This window comes from Diadema antillarum, unplaced genomic scaffold (assembly GCF_040938485.1).
Source record: "Diadema antillarum isolate AM-2024a unplaced genomic scaffold, OU_Dant_1.0 seq00000931_RagTag, whole genome shotgun sequence".
Lineage (NCBI taxonomy): Eukaryota > Metazoa > Echinodermata > Echinoidea > Diadematoida > Diadematidae > Diadema > Diadema antillarum.
Window position 1 is genome coordinate 687745 of NW_027271782.1, and position 20248 is coordinate 707992.

At 37.3% G+C, this 20248-nt stretch overlaps 1 protein-coding gene across 1 annotated transcript; it reads left to right on the forward strand.

The window, feature by feature from the left end:
- Positions 1-8945: 8945 nt before the first annotated feature.
- Positions 8946-17498, forward strand: LOC139741461 (tubulin beta-1 chain-like). Its single transcript, XM_071652046.1, has 3 exons — positions 8946-9002; positions 15684-16019; positions 16551-17498. The coding sequence occupies exons 1-3, from the start codon at positions 8946-8948 to the stop codon at positions 17496-17498; spliced, it is 1341 nt and encodes a 446-aa protein (XP_071508147.1).
- The last annotated feature ends 2750 nt before the right edge of the window (positions 17499-20248 follow it).

Below are 20248 nucleotides of genomic sequence, written 5' to 3' on the forward strand. Positions count from 1 at the left end.
TCCGTGTATGATTATGGTTGTTGGGGTGGTTCAGGGTGAATCTTTGTTAAGCATAGCTTGTCATGTATATGCATAGTTGTATATTGCTCTTCTCACTCATATTGTGCAGCGGGCTCTATGATATCCACAGAGATTAACTATAGCAACGGCATTTCAAAAGTGCAATGTAAAACCACGTGGCTCTGACGAAGGAGGTTCTGGGGAGCTTATAGGTCCTCATCGTATTGATAGACAAAGTAAACTCATACAACGGATTGGTAGAGGTTTCAAGAAAAATTTGACCTAGAATAAGAAAATGATGAAATTATAAACTTTCAGCCGTTTTTACAAAATGGTGATATTTGGAAAAGATATAGGCCTACACTGTTTACAAAATAATGAAGAATAAGTGCTGTTCTCACCTTACAAATGTACGATTTACCTCTACATAAATTTCACTATATTTCGCTGTCTTGACGTGAAGTAAATGAGAATAATTTGTGTCTTCAACACCAAAGCACTGTCGTCTCATAATAACCTATATAACAATCTGCGTGTTGTTGCTACCTAGATCGCTCTTCGGTGAAGGAAAAAAAAAACATGAATAAAAAAAACAACTTGCAAATTCCTCATGGCAACTCCTATTGTGATGAAACTTTATTCTGTATGAAAGCCAACATAGTTGTGTGTAATCTCACGTTTAGTATACGTCCCTTCAAAGAGGCCTCCGTGCACAAGCTCCATGGCTGAGTGCTGATGATTGGATAGATTCGCAATAATATGCAAACGAACACAAAACCCATGCATGATTACAGCCTCGAGAATCCTATACAGGCAATACAATTACATTAGCTTTCAGAATGCCTATATATCTACACTAATCTGACTCGTCTGAATAAACGCTGAGAGGGTAAAGATATCCACAGTAAAAATAATGCTGGTAATGTTGGAAATATATCAAAGCAGTCCAATTCTACAAATGCAAACGTATTACGTTAAAAGCGACTCAGCATATACCTGACGGCGTAATAAATCTTTATTATGGGTCATTAAAAGGACTCTACTTAACGAGAATCCTTTAATAGACGTGATATCCTGACATTATCATCTACATCTCTACGATGTGTTTTATGTATGCCTATATCAGTAGAGGGAAATCCTTGAAATATCATGATATATCAAATTCAAGATTCTATAGTGAATTTGAAATCATTATATTATCATTCATAGTTTGTAATAATAATTATGAATTTATTTTCTATTCACCAACACCATACGCGTGATCTCTCCCCTCCCCCCCCCCCCTCCAAAACCCGGTCACGAGAGAACGTCACAGTCATGAAAGTGTAGGCCCTATGCATCACACGATGTTATTCGACACATTTTCAATACATCTTCGTGCCACGTATGACACGTTTCCAGACAGGCATTGTTTTCTTTTCATACCGTAACGGTTAATTCCAGTAGTTCCTGTTATTCACAATTTGTTTTCCTGTTTTCTTTATCATTGTTAAGGGGGACGGAGGTTATTATTGGTAGGTCTAGGGCTCGTAATGTTTTTCTTCGTTTTGTAGTTTCCTGAACGGCGACATGCATGACATGCTATGAACTGAGAGCTCAGGAAATGTGAGAGATAGGGTGTGTTTTTAATTTTCCACATTTTCTATTTCGTTTTCATTCACAATCAGATACACACGTACACTCACAATACAAGCAAACACACACACACACACACACACACACACACATAAAAGAATCATTGTGTTTGTGTTGGTTGTGTTGTTTTCTGTTTTCCTTCATGTGTGATTGTTGCTGTATTTCGGTTTTGTTTTTGAAAGGGGCAACGTCATAGCTCACTTGCTTATAACATGTACTTGGTGTGTGAACATTTCCAACACTTATTATTCATGGCTGCCGAATCATCAAGACATGCCATGCCCATCTACAGATTAGACTTTTGTGAAACCGTTAGATAATACAACCCTCCCCACCAATAGGGCCAACAGAAAACAATATCAAGGACAACATTATATTAGATAGTCAATGAATGACCACACTTTTTAGGTTTAGATGCCTTTATGAGCAGATCAATGGTCCAAAGATTGAGGAAGTGTCACCCAATAAGATAGTGTGAACGGTTCTCATTCCAATGCATCTCTATATTATGATGTAATCCTTATCTGATACTGGCATGGAATCCACATAATTATCTCTTGCTTCTTGACTATTAAACCAATTCATGCATTATGCGATCACCCGGCAGAAGCACCTCCCCATTTGGCTCACATCATTTGGTTAGGAAGACTAGCAGGATGAAATCAATCATTTGAATTCGATACTTCATTTCTTCTTTCATGATCGCAGTGGAATTACATACAGTATTAAAGGTCGTAAACTCCTATTGCAAGTACAACGAACGTTTCCGTAGTCAAAGATTAATGTCTCCCAACATCGTGTATAAAATCTTGCTGTAATACACTTGAATAAAAAAAAAAATGAAAAACTAACTCAACGTCACTCGAAGATACAGTCCCCTTGCATCCAAGAATAGACGGTTATTTTTTCGGGGTCCGAATAAATTGACTGGAAATCTATAGTAATGTTCCCTCCTCCATCATAAGGAAGATTCCAGCTTTATCATCCCGAAGAAAGGTCTGAATTACCGGTACCTCAACATCATAGCATCTTTTTGACAGAATCTAATTTTGAGGGTTGCAAAATAGACTCACGAACTTTAATTCGAGAGCCCAAATGAAAGTACATAAGGTTTCCTTTTATTTAAAGTAGCAAGACTCGTTTACCATCCATCTGTTAAAGCGATGGGGAATTTGGATACAGTTTCAGCCATCATGAAAGAAAAGTGCTGGTACCACTCAAAGAACGACCCAGCACGAAACCTTGGAGGGAGTCACGATTTTTGTGACTAGTAATGTAGTACTGTAGCGAAGGTTTCATCCTTGCTGTTCTGTTGTGTGATTTTCTTTTTAACCCTATACCATCTCCTAACAGCCTGACGCAAGCACTGACAGGGCAGACTGTACACATGTTTACTGTGCTTTACATGAAAGTGGAAGAGAGGAACATTCGAAATCCTTTGTGTGTGTTTCTAGGAACCCTTCAAAAGTACAACCAAATTTTCCCTCATATACAAGATACTATTCAAAATTAATGTCAATTCAATTCAATTCAATTCATTTATTTTCATACTTCTCATTTATGAACATTACAACAGAAACCAGACAAGTTCTTTTACCTTGTGAACAATGTGCAGAAAACAAACAATATACATGGTGATAACACAGTAATTACATGTAATGATAACTGGTCAAAATCGAAATCGAAATGGGGTTGATCAAAGAGAAGTATGACGGGACCTACATGAAAGCTAGCTTGTTTGGCTGTAAGCCCCGAGTAATCAGTGTTTGTGAAAAAGAAACGGAGAACGGATAGAAGATAAGACCAGAATGATGATGTAAGGTTGCCAAATTTTATGTAATAAAAAAGAAGAAGAAAAAGAAGAAGAAGAAAAACAAACAAACTATACATTAATATGAACTTACTGTGACCGAGCCATCATTATTATACAGCCTACTTTGGTATATATACTATGAACTATTGTTGCATTAAAACTTTCACCAGGATATGATCAGTAAGACACAAAAAGTAACATGTACAACTATTAAGCCATTTGGTGCCTGCCGTCAAGCTCTGCATAGAAGGTTAGAGAGGGGTAGAGGGAAAGAGGAAGAGAGGGAAACGAAGTAGAATGTGGAATTGCTAATGATGAATTCAGAGAGCCCGATGGCAAGACCCTAAATGGAATCTGCAACGTGTTGACAAAATGTTTGATTGGACAATAACATACCACAGTATTACATAAGACATTACGACTGTTCAGTGTCTGCAAAATATGCACTCAATAAAAACTCTTTTAATTTACGTTTAAAGGAATATAAGGACGAGCAGCTTGTTATTTCGGGGGAGAGGTCATTCCAGTATCTAGGGCCCGTATACATTATCGTTTTTTTAGCGAAAATTGTTCGAGTACGTGGAAGGTGAAATGCGTCACTTTGGCGGGTAGGATAATTATGAATCAAATAGTTTTTTCTGAACATGCTAGTAAAAACACCCGGTAACTCGTTGGCAGAAAATTTGTACATAAATATGCCGACGTTGTAACTGAACAGATCTGATATTTTCAGCATTTTATTTTTCAAAAATAAATCATTCGTGTGGGACAAATATCCGACATGGTTGATATTTCTGATGGCACGTTTTTGAATACGGAACAGTATATCAAGAAGATTTCTAGTTGCATTCCCCCACACAAGAATACCATAATTAAGGTACGGAGTAATCAAAGTAGAATAAAGATTAAGCAGAATTTGACTTGGAAAAACACTCTTAAGTTTATTAAGAACACCCGTATTTTTAGAAAGAATATTACTTAAATAACTAACGTGGGATTTCCAAGATAAATCACTATCAATAAAAAGCCCTAAAAATTTTATACTACTGACTTGATTTAATTCAGTTTCATTAAACTTAATATGAAAAGGAAGGGTTTTAAGACTATTGCTAAAAAGCATACAATGAGTTTTATCAATATTAAGTGACAATTTGTTGGCGTATATCCAAGATTGCACAGATTTAAGTTCTTTATTCACTGTGTTAACAAGAGTATAAGGATCTCTGTGTGTAAAAAACAGATTGGAGTCGTCAGCAAAACATATAAAGGAAAGAATTGGCGAGGAACTAGGAAGATCGTTAATATACAAAATGAACAATAGTGGGCCTAGTAAGGAGCCCTGTGGAACACCACATGAAATTAACTTTAACTGAGAATCACGGCCATTTATACTCACAAATTGTTTTCTGTTTGATAAATAATCTCGAAACCAGTCCAAAGCCTTCCCACGTATACCATAATGTCGTAGCTTGTAAATCAAAATATCGTGGTCAATTGTGTCGAAGGCCTTCGAAAAATCAAGAAAAACTCCAATAGTGTGGGAGACATCATCTATAGCATGGGCAACTTTATGGATAAAAGTGAGTAAGGCATGGGTCGTACTGTGGTTTTTCCTAAAACCAAACTGGGAGTTACAGAAAACTTCACACTTTTCGAGAAATTTGTGTGTGCGCGTATATACCAACCTTTCAAGAAGTTTTGAAAATGAAGTTAACAAAGATATAGGGCGATAATTTGTCACAGATTCTTTTTGTCCTTTTTTAAAAATTGGTACTACTATAGCTATTTTCATTTTTTGTGGAACTATGCCAGTAGATAACGATAGATTAAAAATGTGTGTTAATGGTATAACTATTTCATTAATGATGTTTTTAAGGAGAAAATTGGTGATTCCATCACATCCAGAGCTTTTCTTAGTGTTCAAGTTTTGCACGATATCTTTGATTTCTTCTTCAATGACAGGTTCAAAAAAAAGAGACTGCTGATTCTGGTCTTTTAGAAAGTAATAAAAATCAGTATTTGAATGCGGAATACTGCTGGCAAGATTAGGTCCTATGCTTACAAAGTATTCATTGAATACTTCTGCCACATCAGCTTCATCTTCAATGTACTTATCATTATTAATAATATGCCTAGGTGGTTCGATGTTATTTTTAGTGTTCAGCGCTTCATTTATCACCTTCCACGTACTCTTGATGTCATTTTTATGCTTGATAAATTGCTTTGAAAAATACATTCGTTTGGCTAAACGTATGGATGATGTTAGAACGTTGCGATAATGCACATACCGAGACCGAGTTCGACTGTTAGGATCACTTCGGTATTTGTAGAAAAGAGCATTTTTACGGTTAATAGACCTCAGGAGAGATTTCGTAATCCATGGTTTCTTTGGAACCTTTTTACGGTTTGAACGAGTAAATGGCTTAACGGGTATAATGGAATTGAATGCGGATGATAATATTTGTGAAAAGTGTTCAAAAGCTAAATTTGCATCGCTTTGGTTATTAACAATTGACCAATTAACGGATCCTAGTCTCTCCCTGAGTCTATTAAGATTAGTTTCTGACATTTCTCGAAAACCAGAATTGGGCGAATAAAAAGAGGCATTATTTATGTTAACATTGGGCAGAACAGCGAAAATCGGAAAATGATCGGATACATCAGACACTATTACACCAAACGTGATATTGGAAAGAGAACTATTAACAAAGATGTTGTCAATTAGAGTTGCTGTGACATCTGAAATTCGAGTGGGCTTCTTTATAAGAGGTGAAAAGGACTCGGATAACATCACATTGAGGAAATCTTGGCATGCGGAGTTGGTATGACAGTCTAGAAGGTTTAAGTTGAAGTCACCCATGATAAAACAACTTTTATTCTCCAAATATTTATCAGCTAAAAGCACGGATAAAGATTCAATAAATTCAGTGGGGCTTGTATTTGGAGGTCTGTATATTTCACCGACAACAATACTTTTTCTATTTGGAACCCTAATTTCAATGAAAATACTCTCAATAACTTCAGACATTAAACTGAATTCGTCTAAGAGTTCATAATTCAAATTCTGAGTGACGTAAAGCCCAACTCCGCCGCCTTTTTTACCTGCCCTGTTTTTTGTCAAAAGAGTGAAGCCATCAATGGTAAATAGGGAAGAAGGTGATGTTTCATTTAACCAGGTTTCACTGATTCCGATAACCTGACTATCAAATTTAACTTGATTCACGAACATATTGAATTGATCAAAGTTTTTGTTTATACTCCTTATGTTAAAGTGCGAAATAAAAAATTGGTTTGGATTAGAATGAGATAATGAAATTATGTGGTCTTCAATGTGGTATTCTGTGGGTGGTATTTGAGGACTGGTGTCGTTTACATCAGAATCAAGTATCAGTTCGTGAGCTTGTGAGTTCAAAAAACTAATTATATCAGGGTTATTACCCTCTTCGCTATTTGTGGCATGTACGGGTACATCCTCTTTGTCTTGTGCATAAGCAGACATAACAACAATTCCATTATTGTGGCATTACTCCTGCATTACTCCTGCAGGCATTACTGTGGCATTACTCCTGCAGGAATCGCCTGCAGGAATCGCCTGAGAAATCAAAAGCTGTAGTACTTTATCAAACGTAAACAATATGAAACGGTGAGTTAGCTCAATCGGTAGCGCGTCTGCCTCACGATCCAAAGGACCCCGGTTCGATTCCCGGGTCAAAACTGAACAATGTTGGGTGTATTTATACCGTCCCCGGTATATAGTAAGAGGCAAACCACTTTGTCCCTCGGATAAGACATAAAATAGAGGTCTCTTGTGTGAGACAGTCATAATTCATGCATGTAGAAAGATCCCTCTTCATTTATTCATTGCAAAAAGCAGAGTGTTTAACCCGGTGTAGTGGTCCCGCCTTATACCCAATTGGACCCAACTGAAGACTAGCTATTGCAGCTGAATAATGGACTATTCTGTCTTCTTCTCAGATGGAAAAAAAATGAAACAAACAAACAAACAAACAAACAAACAAATATCAAAGAACATTATACAAATTTAACTTACAATCACGGTCTTGGTGTAATCATTGGGTATATGCCTCTATGTCTCAATTGACACTGGAGGTCAACCAAAGGTCAACTGCAGAATTTATTGCAATCAGTGACAAGAAACTCTCTGCAACGACGCATTCAATGTGCATGAGATCGGCATAACAAGCAAAATTTAGAAAAAAATAGTAGGGTTGCAGTAACATTACCTCTTTAAACTTAGAAAAAAACAACATGGCGATCTATGCGAAAATCGAGAGGAAGTTATTTTTTTTTCTACTTTCGCTCGAAGTCTTCATGAAGACTTCTTTTTTTTTGGGGGGGGGGGGGTCAGCTTGGTGGGTTTTTTTTTCTCCATTTGTATAATTAAACTCATTATGACAAATCAGCAATGTTCACATCAAAATACGAATAAGAATACTTAAAAAGTACATAAGAGAAATAAATGTCCTGCATAGAGGTAAACAAATATATATGTCATTGAGATCATTTTGGCTTTTTTTTTATTGAAGTATTTTTGTTTGAGGCATAAATGATTGTTAAAAACATTTAGTTTTCATGCGCATTGATGTGCTCGTTTGATTAACATAAAGTTTTTGCTAGATTTATGTTAATCCAAAAAGTGCATGCAATGCTCCTGAATCCTAAATATTTTAATCGATGGCATTTTTCTGAGATATACGCGAATTCTATATCACTTTTGTATACATGGTACGATTTGCAAAATAGATATTGTATTGTATGTTTTTAAAAAAAAGAATGTGATTCAGCATCACAAGTCAGAAGAAAGCATCTGCTTATTTTGTTCATACTAATTTCATAGTAAAAATGAACCTGATATGAATGAATATTAAAAAAAAAGGATATCATTAAAAAAGTATGTGTGTGTCCTTATAGATAAGAATATAATAAAATAAAAAAGTGTGTGTGTTTGTGTGTGTGTGTCAATGTGTGTTTGTGTGTGTGTGTTTGTGTGTGTGCGCATGTTTGTGTGTGCGTGTGTGTGTGTGTGTGTGTGTGTGTGTGTGTGTGTGTGTGTGTGGTGTGTACTTGTATTGATATCGGGCTCTCTGTCTACTGTGTGTATAATTCCGCGACAATTGCGAAAACATGTGTCGCTCAGAACAAAGACAAAACGATCAACAAGTGACAAAGTTTACACCATCACATGCGTGATCAGAGTGTGAGGAGTGATGAATGGAATGTAAAGAAAAAAAATAGTCCCGTTATATTCTTCTCGAAACATATGTGGTCTGTCAGTGTTCCCACCCACTGCATTGTGCAAACAAATATGCATTATGTATTATAGAAACGTATTGGTTCTACCCGCCTATGACGAGTGTCTGTATTTCATTACTGCTGTATTTTGTCCGACTGAATAAAGTACCTCACTCTGAATTCGGCTTTACTTTTCCGGATTGTAATTACCAGAGGTATATAAACATATAGATAATCTGCCAAGATGCGCGAAATCGTCCACATCCAAGCCGGCCAATGCGGGAACCAAATTGGAGCTAAGGTAACTAACTACTTGCAATCAATTATGAATTCCGTAATGTTTGTCTCTACAGAGAATACTTTACGAGAAAAACACATTTGTTTTGCGTTGGTTTTGAGGAAAGATTACGAGTATAAAGCTGAGGCGCATTTATCTGGAATTCTGTCAGACTTGGAACTGGATGTTTATTGAAGAGCTTGCTATTACAATAGCCTTGTTTAAACAACAGCTTACTACTACCACTACTACTACTACTACTACTACTACTACTACTACTACTACTACTACTACTACAGTATGCTACTAATGCAGCAGCTGCTGCTGCTACTACTGCTGCTACCACTTCTACAGTTACCACTACAACTTCTACTTCAACTATACATCCACTATTAGTACTATACTTCTACTACTACTACTACTACTACTACTACTACTATACTACTTCTACTGTATATTACTACTACTGCTTTTACTTCTGCTGCTACTTCCCGTGCTGCTGCTACTATACTAGTACTACTTCTACTATCTCTACTAGTACTTCTACTTCTACATCTACTACTATTACTACTTCTGCTACTGCTGCTTTTACTACTACTACTACTATCACTATTACTACTGCAACTAATGCTAATGCTGCTACTGCTGCTGCTACTATTTTTATATTTACTATTGTACTCTCATTATACCAATGCTTCATTTAATACAGTATACAACCACTGCGCTTTTATCTACTACTTCTTTAACTACAGCTACTTATTTTTTTTTCCTAAAACTTGCACTTTTCCACCTTCACAAAATGCTGTTGTATTCCAATAACCTTTGTAATTCAGTTATGTTTGCTTTGTTTCTGTGAACACAAGGTGGAAATAAATTCAGATGAATGAATGAATCAATCAATCAACCAACCAAAAAAACAAATTACCTCCACTACCACCATTGATCATTTTTTTTTTTGCTATTTCTTTGAACTTCAACTACTGCTGTTTCTCATTTTTATCACTACTACTTGGCAGTAGTGAATAAAAGGGTGATCTGACTTCCAGATTTGTGTGTCCTGTTGAAGTGGTGGTATCATATGCGTCTATGTGGACGCACTGTTATACGAGAAATCGTGGTTTTTAATCAGAAGTACATTAAAGGCATTCTACCACTTCTAAAAACATATATATATATATATATATATATATATATATGTATATATATATTGCTTATAATTCTTTATTCATCTGCAGTATTCCGCCACTTTACCTGCCTATAACTAACTATTCCTATTACCTTGAGTTTTAACATTTCATGCAACGTTCATGGGTACCTGTACCTTCGCTAGTCATGATAGTACATGTATACTGTTATCACCATCATGATTTCACATAAACTATGCGTTCCACAATGCAAATGAGAAGACAACTTTTAACAAGACACTGGAGTTTGGAATTCAAATCATCCTGTTGATCACTACTGTCAGTTAACACTTTTTTACCATTATTTCCTTTTTCAGAAACAATTTAATTGATTACAATCAATGCTCTAAAGGTTTTAGTCAAATTTAGCAATCAACGTGCTGGGAGTGGTAACGTGAGGAAGTGCTTATACTCTGCCTCTATCAGTATAGCTCTCTCTACTATAGTACTTTCCATTGTAGGCATACAAATTAGAGCGTTCTGCATGCATGTAAATAATAATTATACACGTCTATCAATCGGTGAGTGGCTGCGTGAAAAGTCCTATATTCTCCCATTTACAAGGGAGTGTCTTTGTTGGTGATATAGAGAAAAATTCAATTATGCAGTTGTTAACTTACTTTGAGGGAAAAAGAGGATTTGGGTAACTGTGCGTGTCGCTCGCACTATTTACCTTTCTCACTGAACCAAGGCAAATGCATTTTCCAAAGTAGACGATGGGTCATGCATGGAACAAAGACATACAAATCCAATAGAATCCTAGTCATTTAACAAAAGAGCCATTTAAAGTGTCAATTTGCGGACAACTTTACCTTCAGCCAACAGCGTTTCATTCTACATTTGTTCGAAAATGCTTGAGTTAAATTTTAGCTTGTGAGTTATTTTTGATTAAGGCATTGCTTTACATATTAGAGGAGCAGTGCTTCTTTTCAGAGCAGTCGCTTGAGAATTTGGCTCTAAAAAAGAATGTCCTGTTGTTTTTAAATAACACAGAAGAATAAGTGAGGACATTAAATAACTGTGAGGATTTTCACATAAAGAAACTAGGTAATAATCGTATTACAGATAGGTAATAGTCTGCTGTGATATGCATTTTGATTGATTTTGGTATAACCTTCTCTGATAGTAACCTGTTTGAGAATTACATACCATGATCTTACTCATTTGACTTCGCAGCGGGCTTGGTTTTTCACAGTAGTTCGAGCCTTCTAATGCGAGAAAGATTGAAATCGCTGTGCAGAGCGTGCAGAAAGAAGCATGATAGCGCATGTATCAGAAGGCACATGGAAATTATAATTACGAGACTTAGGTATAAACTACATTTATCTGAAAGACTTAATTGCTTTTATGAGTACTGTACTAGTTTCGCTAACGTTTTCATATAGGCCAATTCAGTAATGAGGGCAAAGTTATGAATGTTCATAACCTCTGCGGACCTAGTAACAAAACCATCTATGTGCTCATAGATCCGATGCATTTTAGCACTATAAATCTATTTTCCATGCATGTATTAGAAACTGATGTTTCCTTGTCAGTGAAGCCTCCTTGTTCTTTATTGGGACAACCTTTGTTGCAAAGGTACTATATAATGTGCATATGAAGATTGAATGATCATGATAATCAAGCGGTCCATTCGCATTTTGTTTTAAACTTGGATTTTTAACTTGGTGAATGTAAAGTTCGAGAAGGTTATACCATACTTAACTTCTCAAATATTTGTACGACCTGAATCGTATTTCGATATTGACCATTTCTATCATGTCTTTATCGAATTAAACTGAATACCATTTTCGAGATTCTTCATCAGACAGAATGCACTGCACAGTGCATTCATTAGGTATTGACATCTCTTTTCATCCCCTTCTTTCTCCTGCCCCCCCCCCCCCCCCCGTCCCTGATTCTCTTTACCATGTGAAGGAATCAAACGTCATATTTCTACAAATTATTACCTGTTGCTTTTTCAAAGCATCAAAACAATCATTTTCATCATTTCTTACGTTTACTATCGCCTCGGATGTCATTATACGTGGAAACCAATTTTGTGTGAGAAACGTACAATTCACATGCCCGTAGGACAGCAAAGAACCACAAATGGAATAGGAGAAATATGTCCACCTTGAAAACTGATTGGTTTTCGTGAAAAGCTTTCACGGTTACCCTGGCAAGAATAAAAGCGTTGTTGATCTAGAGGTAGGTGGGTGTTCGCCATTGTTCGGCCGAGCTGTTTGTATGGGAAGACCCCTTTCTGCTGGCAGTTTATAGACATCTGCATAAAACGGACGCACCCAGTCACGTGACAGTCTATCGACACAGTCGAGTTGGGAGATAATTTTTCATATTTCACACACACACACACACACACACACACACACACACACACACACACACACACACACACACACACATAATGTATATTGGGTAAGTGTGGGGCGCCTTCAATATCATCGCTTAATATGCTTTGTAGTGTAACGTGGACGACGTAGGTTAAAGGTTCCTAATGGTTCACTGTCCTTTATAGATTTACTTAGATACAGAGGGACTCTTAACACAAATTACAACAAAAGCAGTACTCCATAATACTTTCAGCTCTGTATGCACTGCTATAGATAAGCGACGTTTGCCATTTATTGGCTTAGGTAACCTGATTTCAAGTGTCAACGTTGACTTGAAGCCACTTAGCAAAGAGAAGTTACAATGCAATGTTGATCTTTCTCGTTAATATTCTGTAATGAAAGAACTGTTCGATTTCATATGATATTACTTGTGATATGCAATTATTATCAAAACATGAATTCGTTTTAGAATCTTATGATTATTTCCTTTGTTTCAATGATTAAAGCTTACCTTGATTTACAGTAATACATTTATGATCAACAGGTTATAACAAATAAACTCTTCGTCAAAATGAAGATCGCGAACAATGTTTTACTTTCGGGCACTTCCGGACTTCCGGCTCTTCAAAATATTGTCAAAAAATTGTCATTAAAAATGTTATTCTATCTGATCTAGAATCGTTTCGAATTGACTTGATCATAACATGTCTTGCTTCATAGTTTACAAATAATGGGTTCAACCAACCGTGCCAGCATTATTATTTACTTGGCTCAGAGGTAGCAGTATTCAACGGTGAGTATGACTCATGCTTCCACGCTGGAAGGGTGGTCCCACTCTAGAATGGAAAAGTAAAGATTTCATTTGTAGATTTTGTCTGGAGTTTATACTCGACTGAACAGTTGAAGGAGACATTTCGTCAATATTCATAACGAATAAGAGGAAATATTTTTTCTTGAAAGAACTTTGATCTCAATATTTCATCCTACATTTCCAAATAAAGGCATATACTTATAGGTTTGTGTAGATGGGGACTTGTGTAACGAAATCAGAGAGTAGAACACTTACACTTACACTTACGATATACCCCCTACCCCCCCCCCCCCCCGACATACACTTACACATATGCACACACAACCAAAGAAAACAACAGTGAAACTTTTAACGGTATGTTTCCATTTGTCAACTTACCCATGCCGGTACATATCGACGCTTATGATCTCGAAAATATGTTTACCAGGAAAAAAAAGTACACATCAGGTTGTTTTCAGAGGAAGAGATGCACTCTTTAGCAATCGAAACAAGTAGGTTTTGGCGTCTCAAAAATAAAACAAGAGCAATATGTGTTTGTGCTTAAAAAAGAAAGAAAAAAGAGAGTTAATGACGGTACTGGAAATCTCTCTGTAAGCATTTATGTTTAAAGGGATGGTACAGTATTGGTGGAGATGAGAATTGAGCTTTTATCTTTTTTTTTTGCGAGATACCAAGAAAACACTTATGAAATAGTACAGAGCATACCATTTTAAGAGGAATTCAAAATATATTTGATGAAAATTGGGATTGGAATGGCTGAAATATCCAAAAACAAAGTAAAAACAAAACGATCGTGATAAAATGTGGGTCCCATTCTTCACAAGAATCGCTTTGTTAGGATATCTCAGCCATTTCAAAACCAATTTTCATGAATAAATGTTGAATTCCTCATGGAATTACATGCTCTTTCATATTTCATAAGAGGTTTCTCATTATCTCACCAAAAAATGTTAGAAACCTGTAATCAGGTATCGACCAAAACTATACGATTCCTTTAAGAACATTATCTGTGTTCGTTAACATCTACCTCAGCATCTGAAGTCTTTTTACTTGTGGCCTTGAGAGGGCGGTACAGGAAAGGAGAGCGCAGATAGAGCAATTTTAATAGTCCTGCGTGTGACCATAGGTCCATGGTGTGACCCACGGCAGAGTTCTGTGGTATAACCCAAAAACCGAGCGACCCGAAGAGACTTTTTTATTCTGGTCACGGGGTAATCAGATGATTTGCGTGATCTCTATGAAATCTAGGGCACCGATAAGAAAAGGGACGGGACCCAGACTAGTTAACACCCTGAGCTGCCACTTATAAGATTAGAAGCCAGCTAGTTAGCTCATCAACAGCCGCGGTCGTTGATACACCCAGCAGAATTATATGGCCCGTAGAATCTCTCTGACTTTTCTGAAGCTGGTCCGCAATGTATGATATTGTAGGGCGCCATCTACAGTACCATATTATGCAGCGTCTGTGAGACATAGATACCAGTGATTGTAGACAAAGCCTGCCAACAACCCTGCTAACTTCATCCCCGAAAACGCAGAATTAGCAATGACGCCCTCTTTTGTTAACGAATCAGGCGTGGCCAAAGTTCACTTTATCTGTGCGACTTCGTTGCAAAGCACAGGAATATTAATTTTATGTTTAACTGTAATTGCGCTTTAGTAGTTTTATAGGTCTAATGCACATAATTTCTTGGAAAAATGACAACACATTCAAAAGGGCATAAATTCTAAGAATTTCTTATTACTACCATATGGCCTTCTTCAACAAAAGTTGGGCTTTAATCGAAAGAAAATTTAATAAAAACTCAAGAACTCCTAAGCCTCACTTCATTAAGAAGTTGAGATTAACATTTGTTTTGTTATAGATTTATTTTCAGTGCTGTGTATTTAGCAGAATATAATGATCAAAAATTTGTATGTTGCTCATAAATGGTCTGAAAAGACACTAAAAATCTCGAATCCTTAAACTGTCGAGTATAGTGCAGTATCTTATAACTTCAAATATCTGAAACATTTTAAAGCGAATATCATCGAGAGCTGATGGTATTACGATTGTTACGATTCATTGTTTCCTTTCTGATGATCATCACTGGGAGTAGTAGCATATTTCATTCATTCATTTGATTTTTCCATCTCCAACAGAACTTGTAAATACATTTTCTTTCACATAAGAGATAGATACATATTGTCAACATTATAAAATATGATAAATGCAATTTATGGATAATATACAAATGATAGGGTGAAAGTGAAAAAGCACGAAGAACATTCTGAAGTTGAGAAAATGCAGGAGATGGGGGGGGGGCGTATATCGGCGACATTGCATTGTTTTATCCATTTGTCCTCTTCGAACTCTTTCTTGCCTCTTCATCCGAAGTTCTGGGAAGTCATCTCTGGCGAGCATGGCATCGACGCAACGGGCTCCTACGGCGGTGACTCCGACCTCCAGCTGGAGAGGATCAACGTCTACTACAACGACACTTCCGGTGGCAAGTTCGCCCCTCGGGCGATTCTCATCGACCTCGAGCCCGGCACCATGGACGCTGTTCGATCGGGGCCCTTCGGCCAGCTCTTCAAACCGGACAACTTCGTCTTCGGCCAGAGCGGAGCGGGCAACAACTGGGCCAAGGGACACTACACCGAGGGAGCCGAACTCATCGACAACGCTTTGGACGTCGTCCGCAAAGAATCAGAGGCCTGTGATTGCATTCAGGTTTGTGATATGACCTCTACGACACAGACATAATGGTTGACCTCATGCCAGATTCCTAGATCTAACAGAATCTTGGCAGAAACAATGGCGATGCAGACAGCAAGGGAAAACAAAACCTTTTGGCGCTTCAACATATTATTTCATTGTGTTTGTTATCTCTTGCAGTAAATAAGAATGATATACCCAAAATTTCATGAAAGAATATTGACTGTCCATTCTTCCTGATATCTGGTAATCTGTAATCTATTTAAACCATCGCCTGTCAGGAAACTATTGGTGTGCAAGAGTGTTGTGTTAACTAGTAAAAAAAAAGCCTACGGGGTATCATAAAAACAAAGTGTCCTCAATTTGAGGGACCCTAAAATAGGGGCTATCTACGCTGGCCCTTTTTTTTAAATCACTTTAATGATGTTAGTATGATGACATTCACTCATTAACCCCACATTAAAATGCAACTAGAGGTATTCTGTAACCGATCTCAAATTCCATAACCCATGAAGTGATAATTCCTATTCCATTGCAATTTCACAGGGTTTCCAGCTGACGCACTCTCTAGGAGGTGGTACTGGTTCCGGTATGGGCACATTGCTCATCAGTAAGATCCGAGAGGAATACCCAGATCGCATCATGACCACATTCAGTGTGGTTCCCTCACCGAAGGTGTCGGACACTGTAGTGGAACCCTACAATGCGACGTTGTCGGTTCATCAGCTGGTCGAGAACACTGATGAGACATTCTGTATCGACAACGAAGCCCTCTACGACATCTGCTTCAGGACTCTGAAGTTATCCACACCCACGTATGGTGACCTTAACTATCTGGTGTCCATAACTATGAGTGGCATAACAACGTGTCTTCGGTTCCCTGGACAGCTCAACGCAGATCTGCGTAAGTTGGCAGTCAACATGGTTCCTTTCCCCCGCCTTCATTTCTTCATGCCAGGCTTTGCTCCTCTAACCAGCCGTGGCAGCCAGCAGTACCGCGCCCTCACCGTTCCCGAGCTAACTCAGCAGATGTTCGATGCTCGAAACATGATGGCAGCCTGTGATCCTAGACATGGTCGGTACCTCACAGTGGCCGCTATCTTCCGGGGGCAGATGTCCATGAAGGAAGTAGACGAACAGATGCTCAACGTCCAGAACAAGAACAGCAGTTACTTCGTCGAGTGGATCCCCAACAACGTCAAGACCGCCGTCTGTGACATCCCACCACGTGGTCTCAAGATGGCTGCCACCTTCATTGGCAACAGCACCGCCATCCAGGAGCTCTTCAAGCGTATCTCTGAGCAGTTCACCGCCATGTTCCGACGAAAGGCTTTCCTCCACTGGTACACCGGCGAGGGCATGGACGAGATGGAGTTCACAGAGGCAGAGAGCAACATGAACGACTTGGTGTCCGAGTACCAGCAGTACCAAGAAGCAACTGCCGACGATGGAGATTTCGAAGATGAGGAAGAGGAGGAAATTGAGGAAGCCTAGTAGACGATGAACTGCCTTCAGAAAAAGTAGAACGTAAAAGGATATTATCATTGACTTAGTCTTGTAGATATCTGTAACAACCACTAAGAAAAAGAAATAGAGCTCGCCGGGGAATCACGGTGATGGGAAGGCAAGGTGTAATATGAAAAGATGATGTTCAGATCTGTGAAAGCAATTTAAATAATGTTAGGCAATTAGGAGACAAATATCCTAATTACAAACAATGTGATAGACGCTCCTGTAACGCCATGGAATCAACACGTTCAATGGAGAGGCTAACTCTTTTCCGTAATGCATCAATGCTCACAGTGTATGTATGCTTTATATAACCTCTAGTGACTTGAAAGTGTCTAGCAACGTGTTTAACTGTTGAAGACATTTGCCCTCAAATCACGTTTCACAGCTTGTCGGAAAAGAACCCAAAGTGGCTCATATTGTATCGGGCCTGAAACATGGACAAATTAGAATGACAGAAAAGGATGTAGAACTGTCAACATAAAAAGGTGGCAGCAATATCAAAACAAACATTACGATAAAAGCGAAAGTAGTATTGCGTTAGTCCAGCTATTTCTGACGGCCTTTACATTTTCAATATGAATTTCTAACATTACGTTATGTTTTTTTAGATTATATGATTTCTAAATAGGCTATACTTTTTGCGCTATTGTTAGTTACGTATTTGACATTATATAATATTATTAATAATGAGCTTAATCTTGTACGAGTATTCTCCTTCCTATTTAATCTTTCCTCTTGTTTTACTGAAGTTTTAAAGTATAGTGTAGAACAAAATATTTCATTTTGTGCTTTACATATCAGAGCAATTTATATACCTACACCAGTCTGTGTAAGAAGTATACTGGATATCACACAGACCAATCGCTCTGAAGTCATCTCCCCGCCATCTTACCATGCACATCACCCATACACTTGTGTACGGAGATCGCAACATCACGTAATCATCTTGGTAACAGTCTCTGATGGAAACTGCGTGCGAATCTCCATAGAGTGTGCCTACTAATATGGCGGCTCGGTGGCTTCACTTGTTTGTACATGAGCTTGAACAGGCCAATAATACATTCACATGTGTCTTTTGGATATCAGTAGTATTTATGTGCCAACTATTTCAAATTTAAATGAAGTCAATGCCAATTAACATCATTCACATTTCACTGTCATTATACATCCTGACTTGGTTAGTAGGCCGAGTGTGTCTGCTGAGAACATGAGATCAAAGCTAGACATACTAAGTCACATCTCAAAACATCAACAAATCAGATTTGGATGATTTATCACTTGTTGCCTTATAGGCCAGAGTACGACAGAAATGCTCTTAAAATTCTTGCCGTGTATGCTTGCCTGTGGCAATCATAAAGTCAAATGTAAGCATCATTAAAGGAAGGGAGATTTACTTTCGTGGCACAAAAGCACCTCTCCTGGATAAATAGTCGAGCATACACAAGATAATTGTGCAGTGTAAACAATCATCGATCCGTTTTATGACCCCGTACTAAACGATCTGGTGCCCAGTTTGTTGAAGTCCAATTATTACTTCCAGCTTGGTCTTATTTGCATTGCAGTATCTGTATATACACTTTACGTACTTTTGCTAATTACATACGTGCTCAAATTGAGTAGGCCTACGTGTGCGGCCGTCTTGAAATTAAGTTGCTTTGCAGAAAACCACCAAGCTTTTACACAAAAAAAAAAAGTGGTGTTTTATCTCTATAGCAATTAGATATGGAAGAATATCCATAGAGAAAGTCTCACTTGATTTCGTATTAACACAAGTAGCCTTAAAGCTGTACAACTTTATTATCATCATTATTAGAATGGTTTATTGGGTAAAATTTGCAAAATCGTAGCCCGAAGGCTAAAATACATTGCAATGACAATTAGATACATTGACCTGTCGTACATTACATCCACATAAAAAAAAAAATTAGACACAAGATATATTGCACAAAACAATTGCCAGATATTACTACACAAAAAATCACATATATGTGTGTAAACATAAAATCTATCCATTTGATATCACAAATATATAAAATCATATGAATATATTTCAAACAATAATTCTTTACCAAAAATATGTTTAGCTGTATAATACCAAAAAAAAAAAACACATAATTTCTTCAATCCAACAACCCATTTCAAAATTACGCAGGCATAATCAGACATCATCTTATTCAATACATGTATTGTGTTCCTGAGAGAGATAAAAAACCTATTTCTACATACCTGTGTTTACATACTGTATCTGACTGTATGAATGATACAAAAAAAAATAATTCATATATCACCACTTGAAAAATATATTCTGAATTGCATGTATATATTCATGTATGCAATCACAACATGACTGAGATTACAAAAGGCATAAAAAACTGTCCGTGGTCAACCGGGTAATTACATACTATACAAATAGATTTTAAAATCTCTCTCACTTTAGTTTTGAGGGACAAAAAAAGAAACCATGCAAACCGTGTAATGGTTGTATCTGACAAGACAACCAGATCAGCAAGTGTATGTTGTTTATATCAAGCTCCTGTACAAATGAATGTCAAAACATTACATACAAAATAGTCTAAACACAAAACAAATATCATAAGAATAAAGAGAAACGATCGCTGATGGGAGAAAAAAAAGCCCAGTTGAGTTAGTGGCAGAATTTTACTACCTGGTGTTGAAATTTAGAAAAACACCCGATGTAAGTTAAAACACATTTATATGAAATAGTTATGAAA

Coding starts and splice junctions, on each gene's coding strand:
- LOC139741461 (XM_071652046.1), top strand. CDS start 8,946: ATGCGCGAAATCGTCCACATCCAAGCCGGCCAATGCGGGAACCAAATT. Junction 9,003..15,683: donor GGAACCAAATTGGAGCTAAG/GTAACTAACTAC, acceptor CTTCATCCGAAG/TTCTGGGAAGTCATCTCTGG. Junction 16,020..16,550: donor AGGCCTGTGATTGCATTCAG/GTTTGTGATATG, acceptor GCAATTTCACAG/GGTTTCCAGCTGACGCACTC.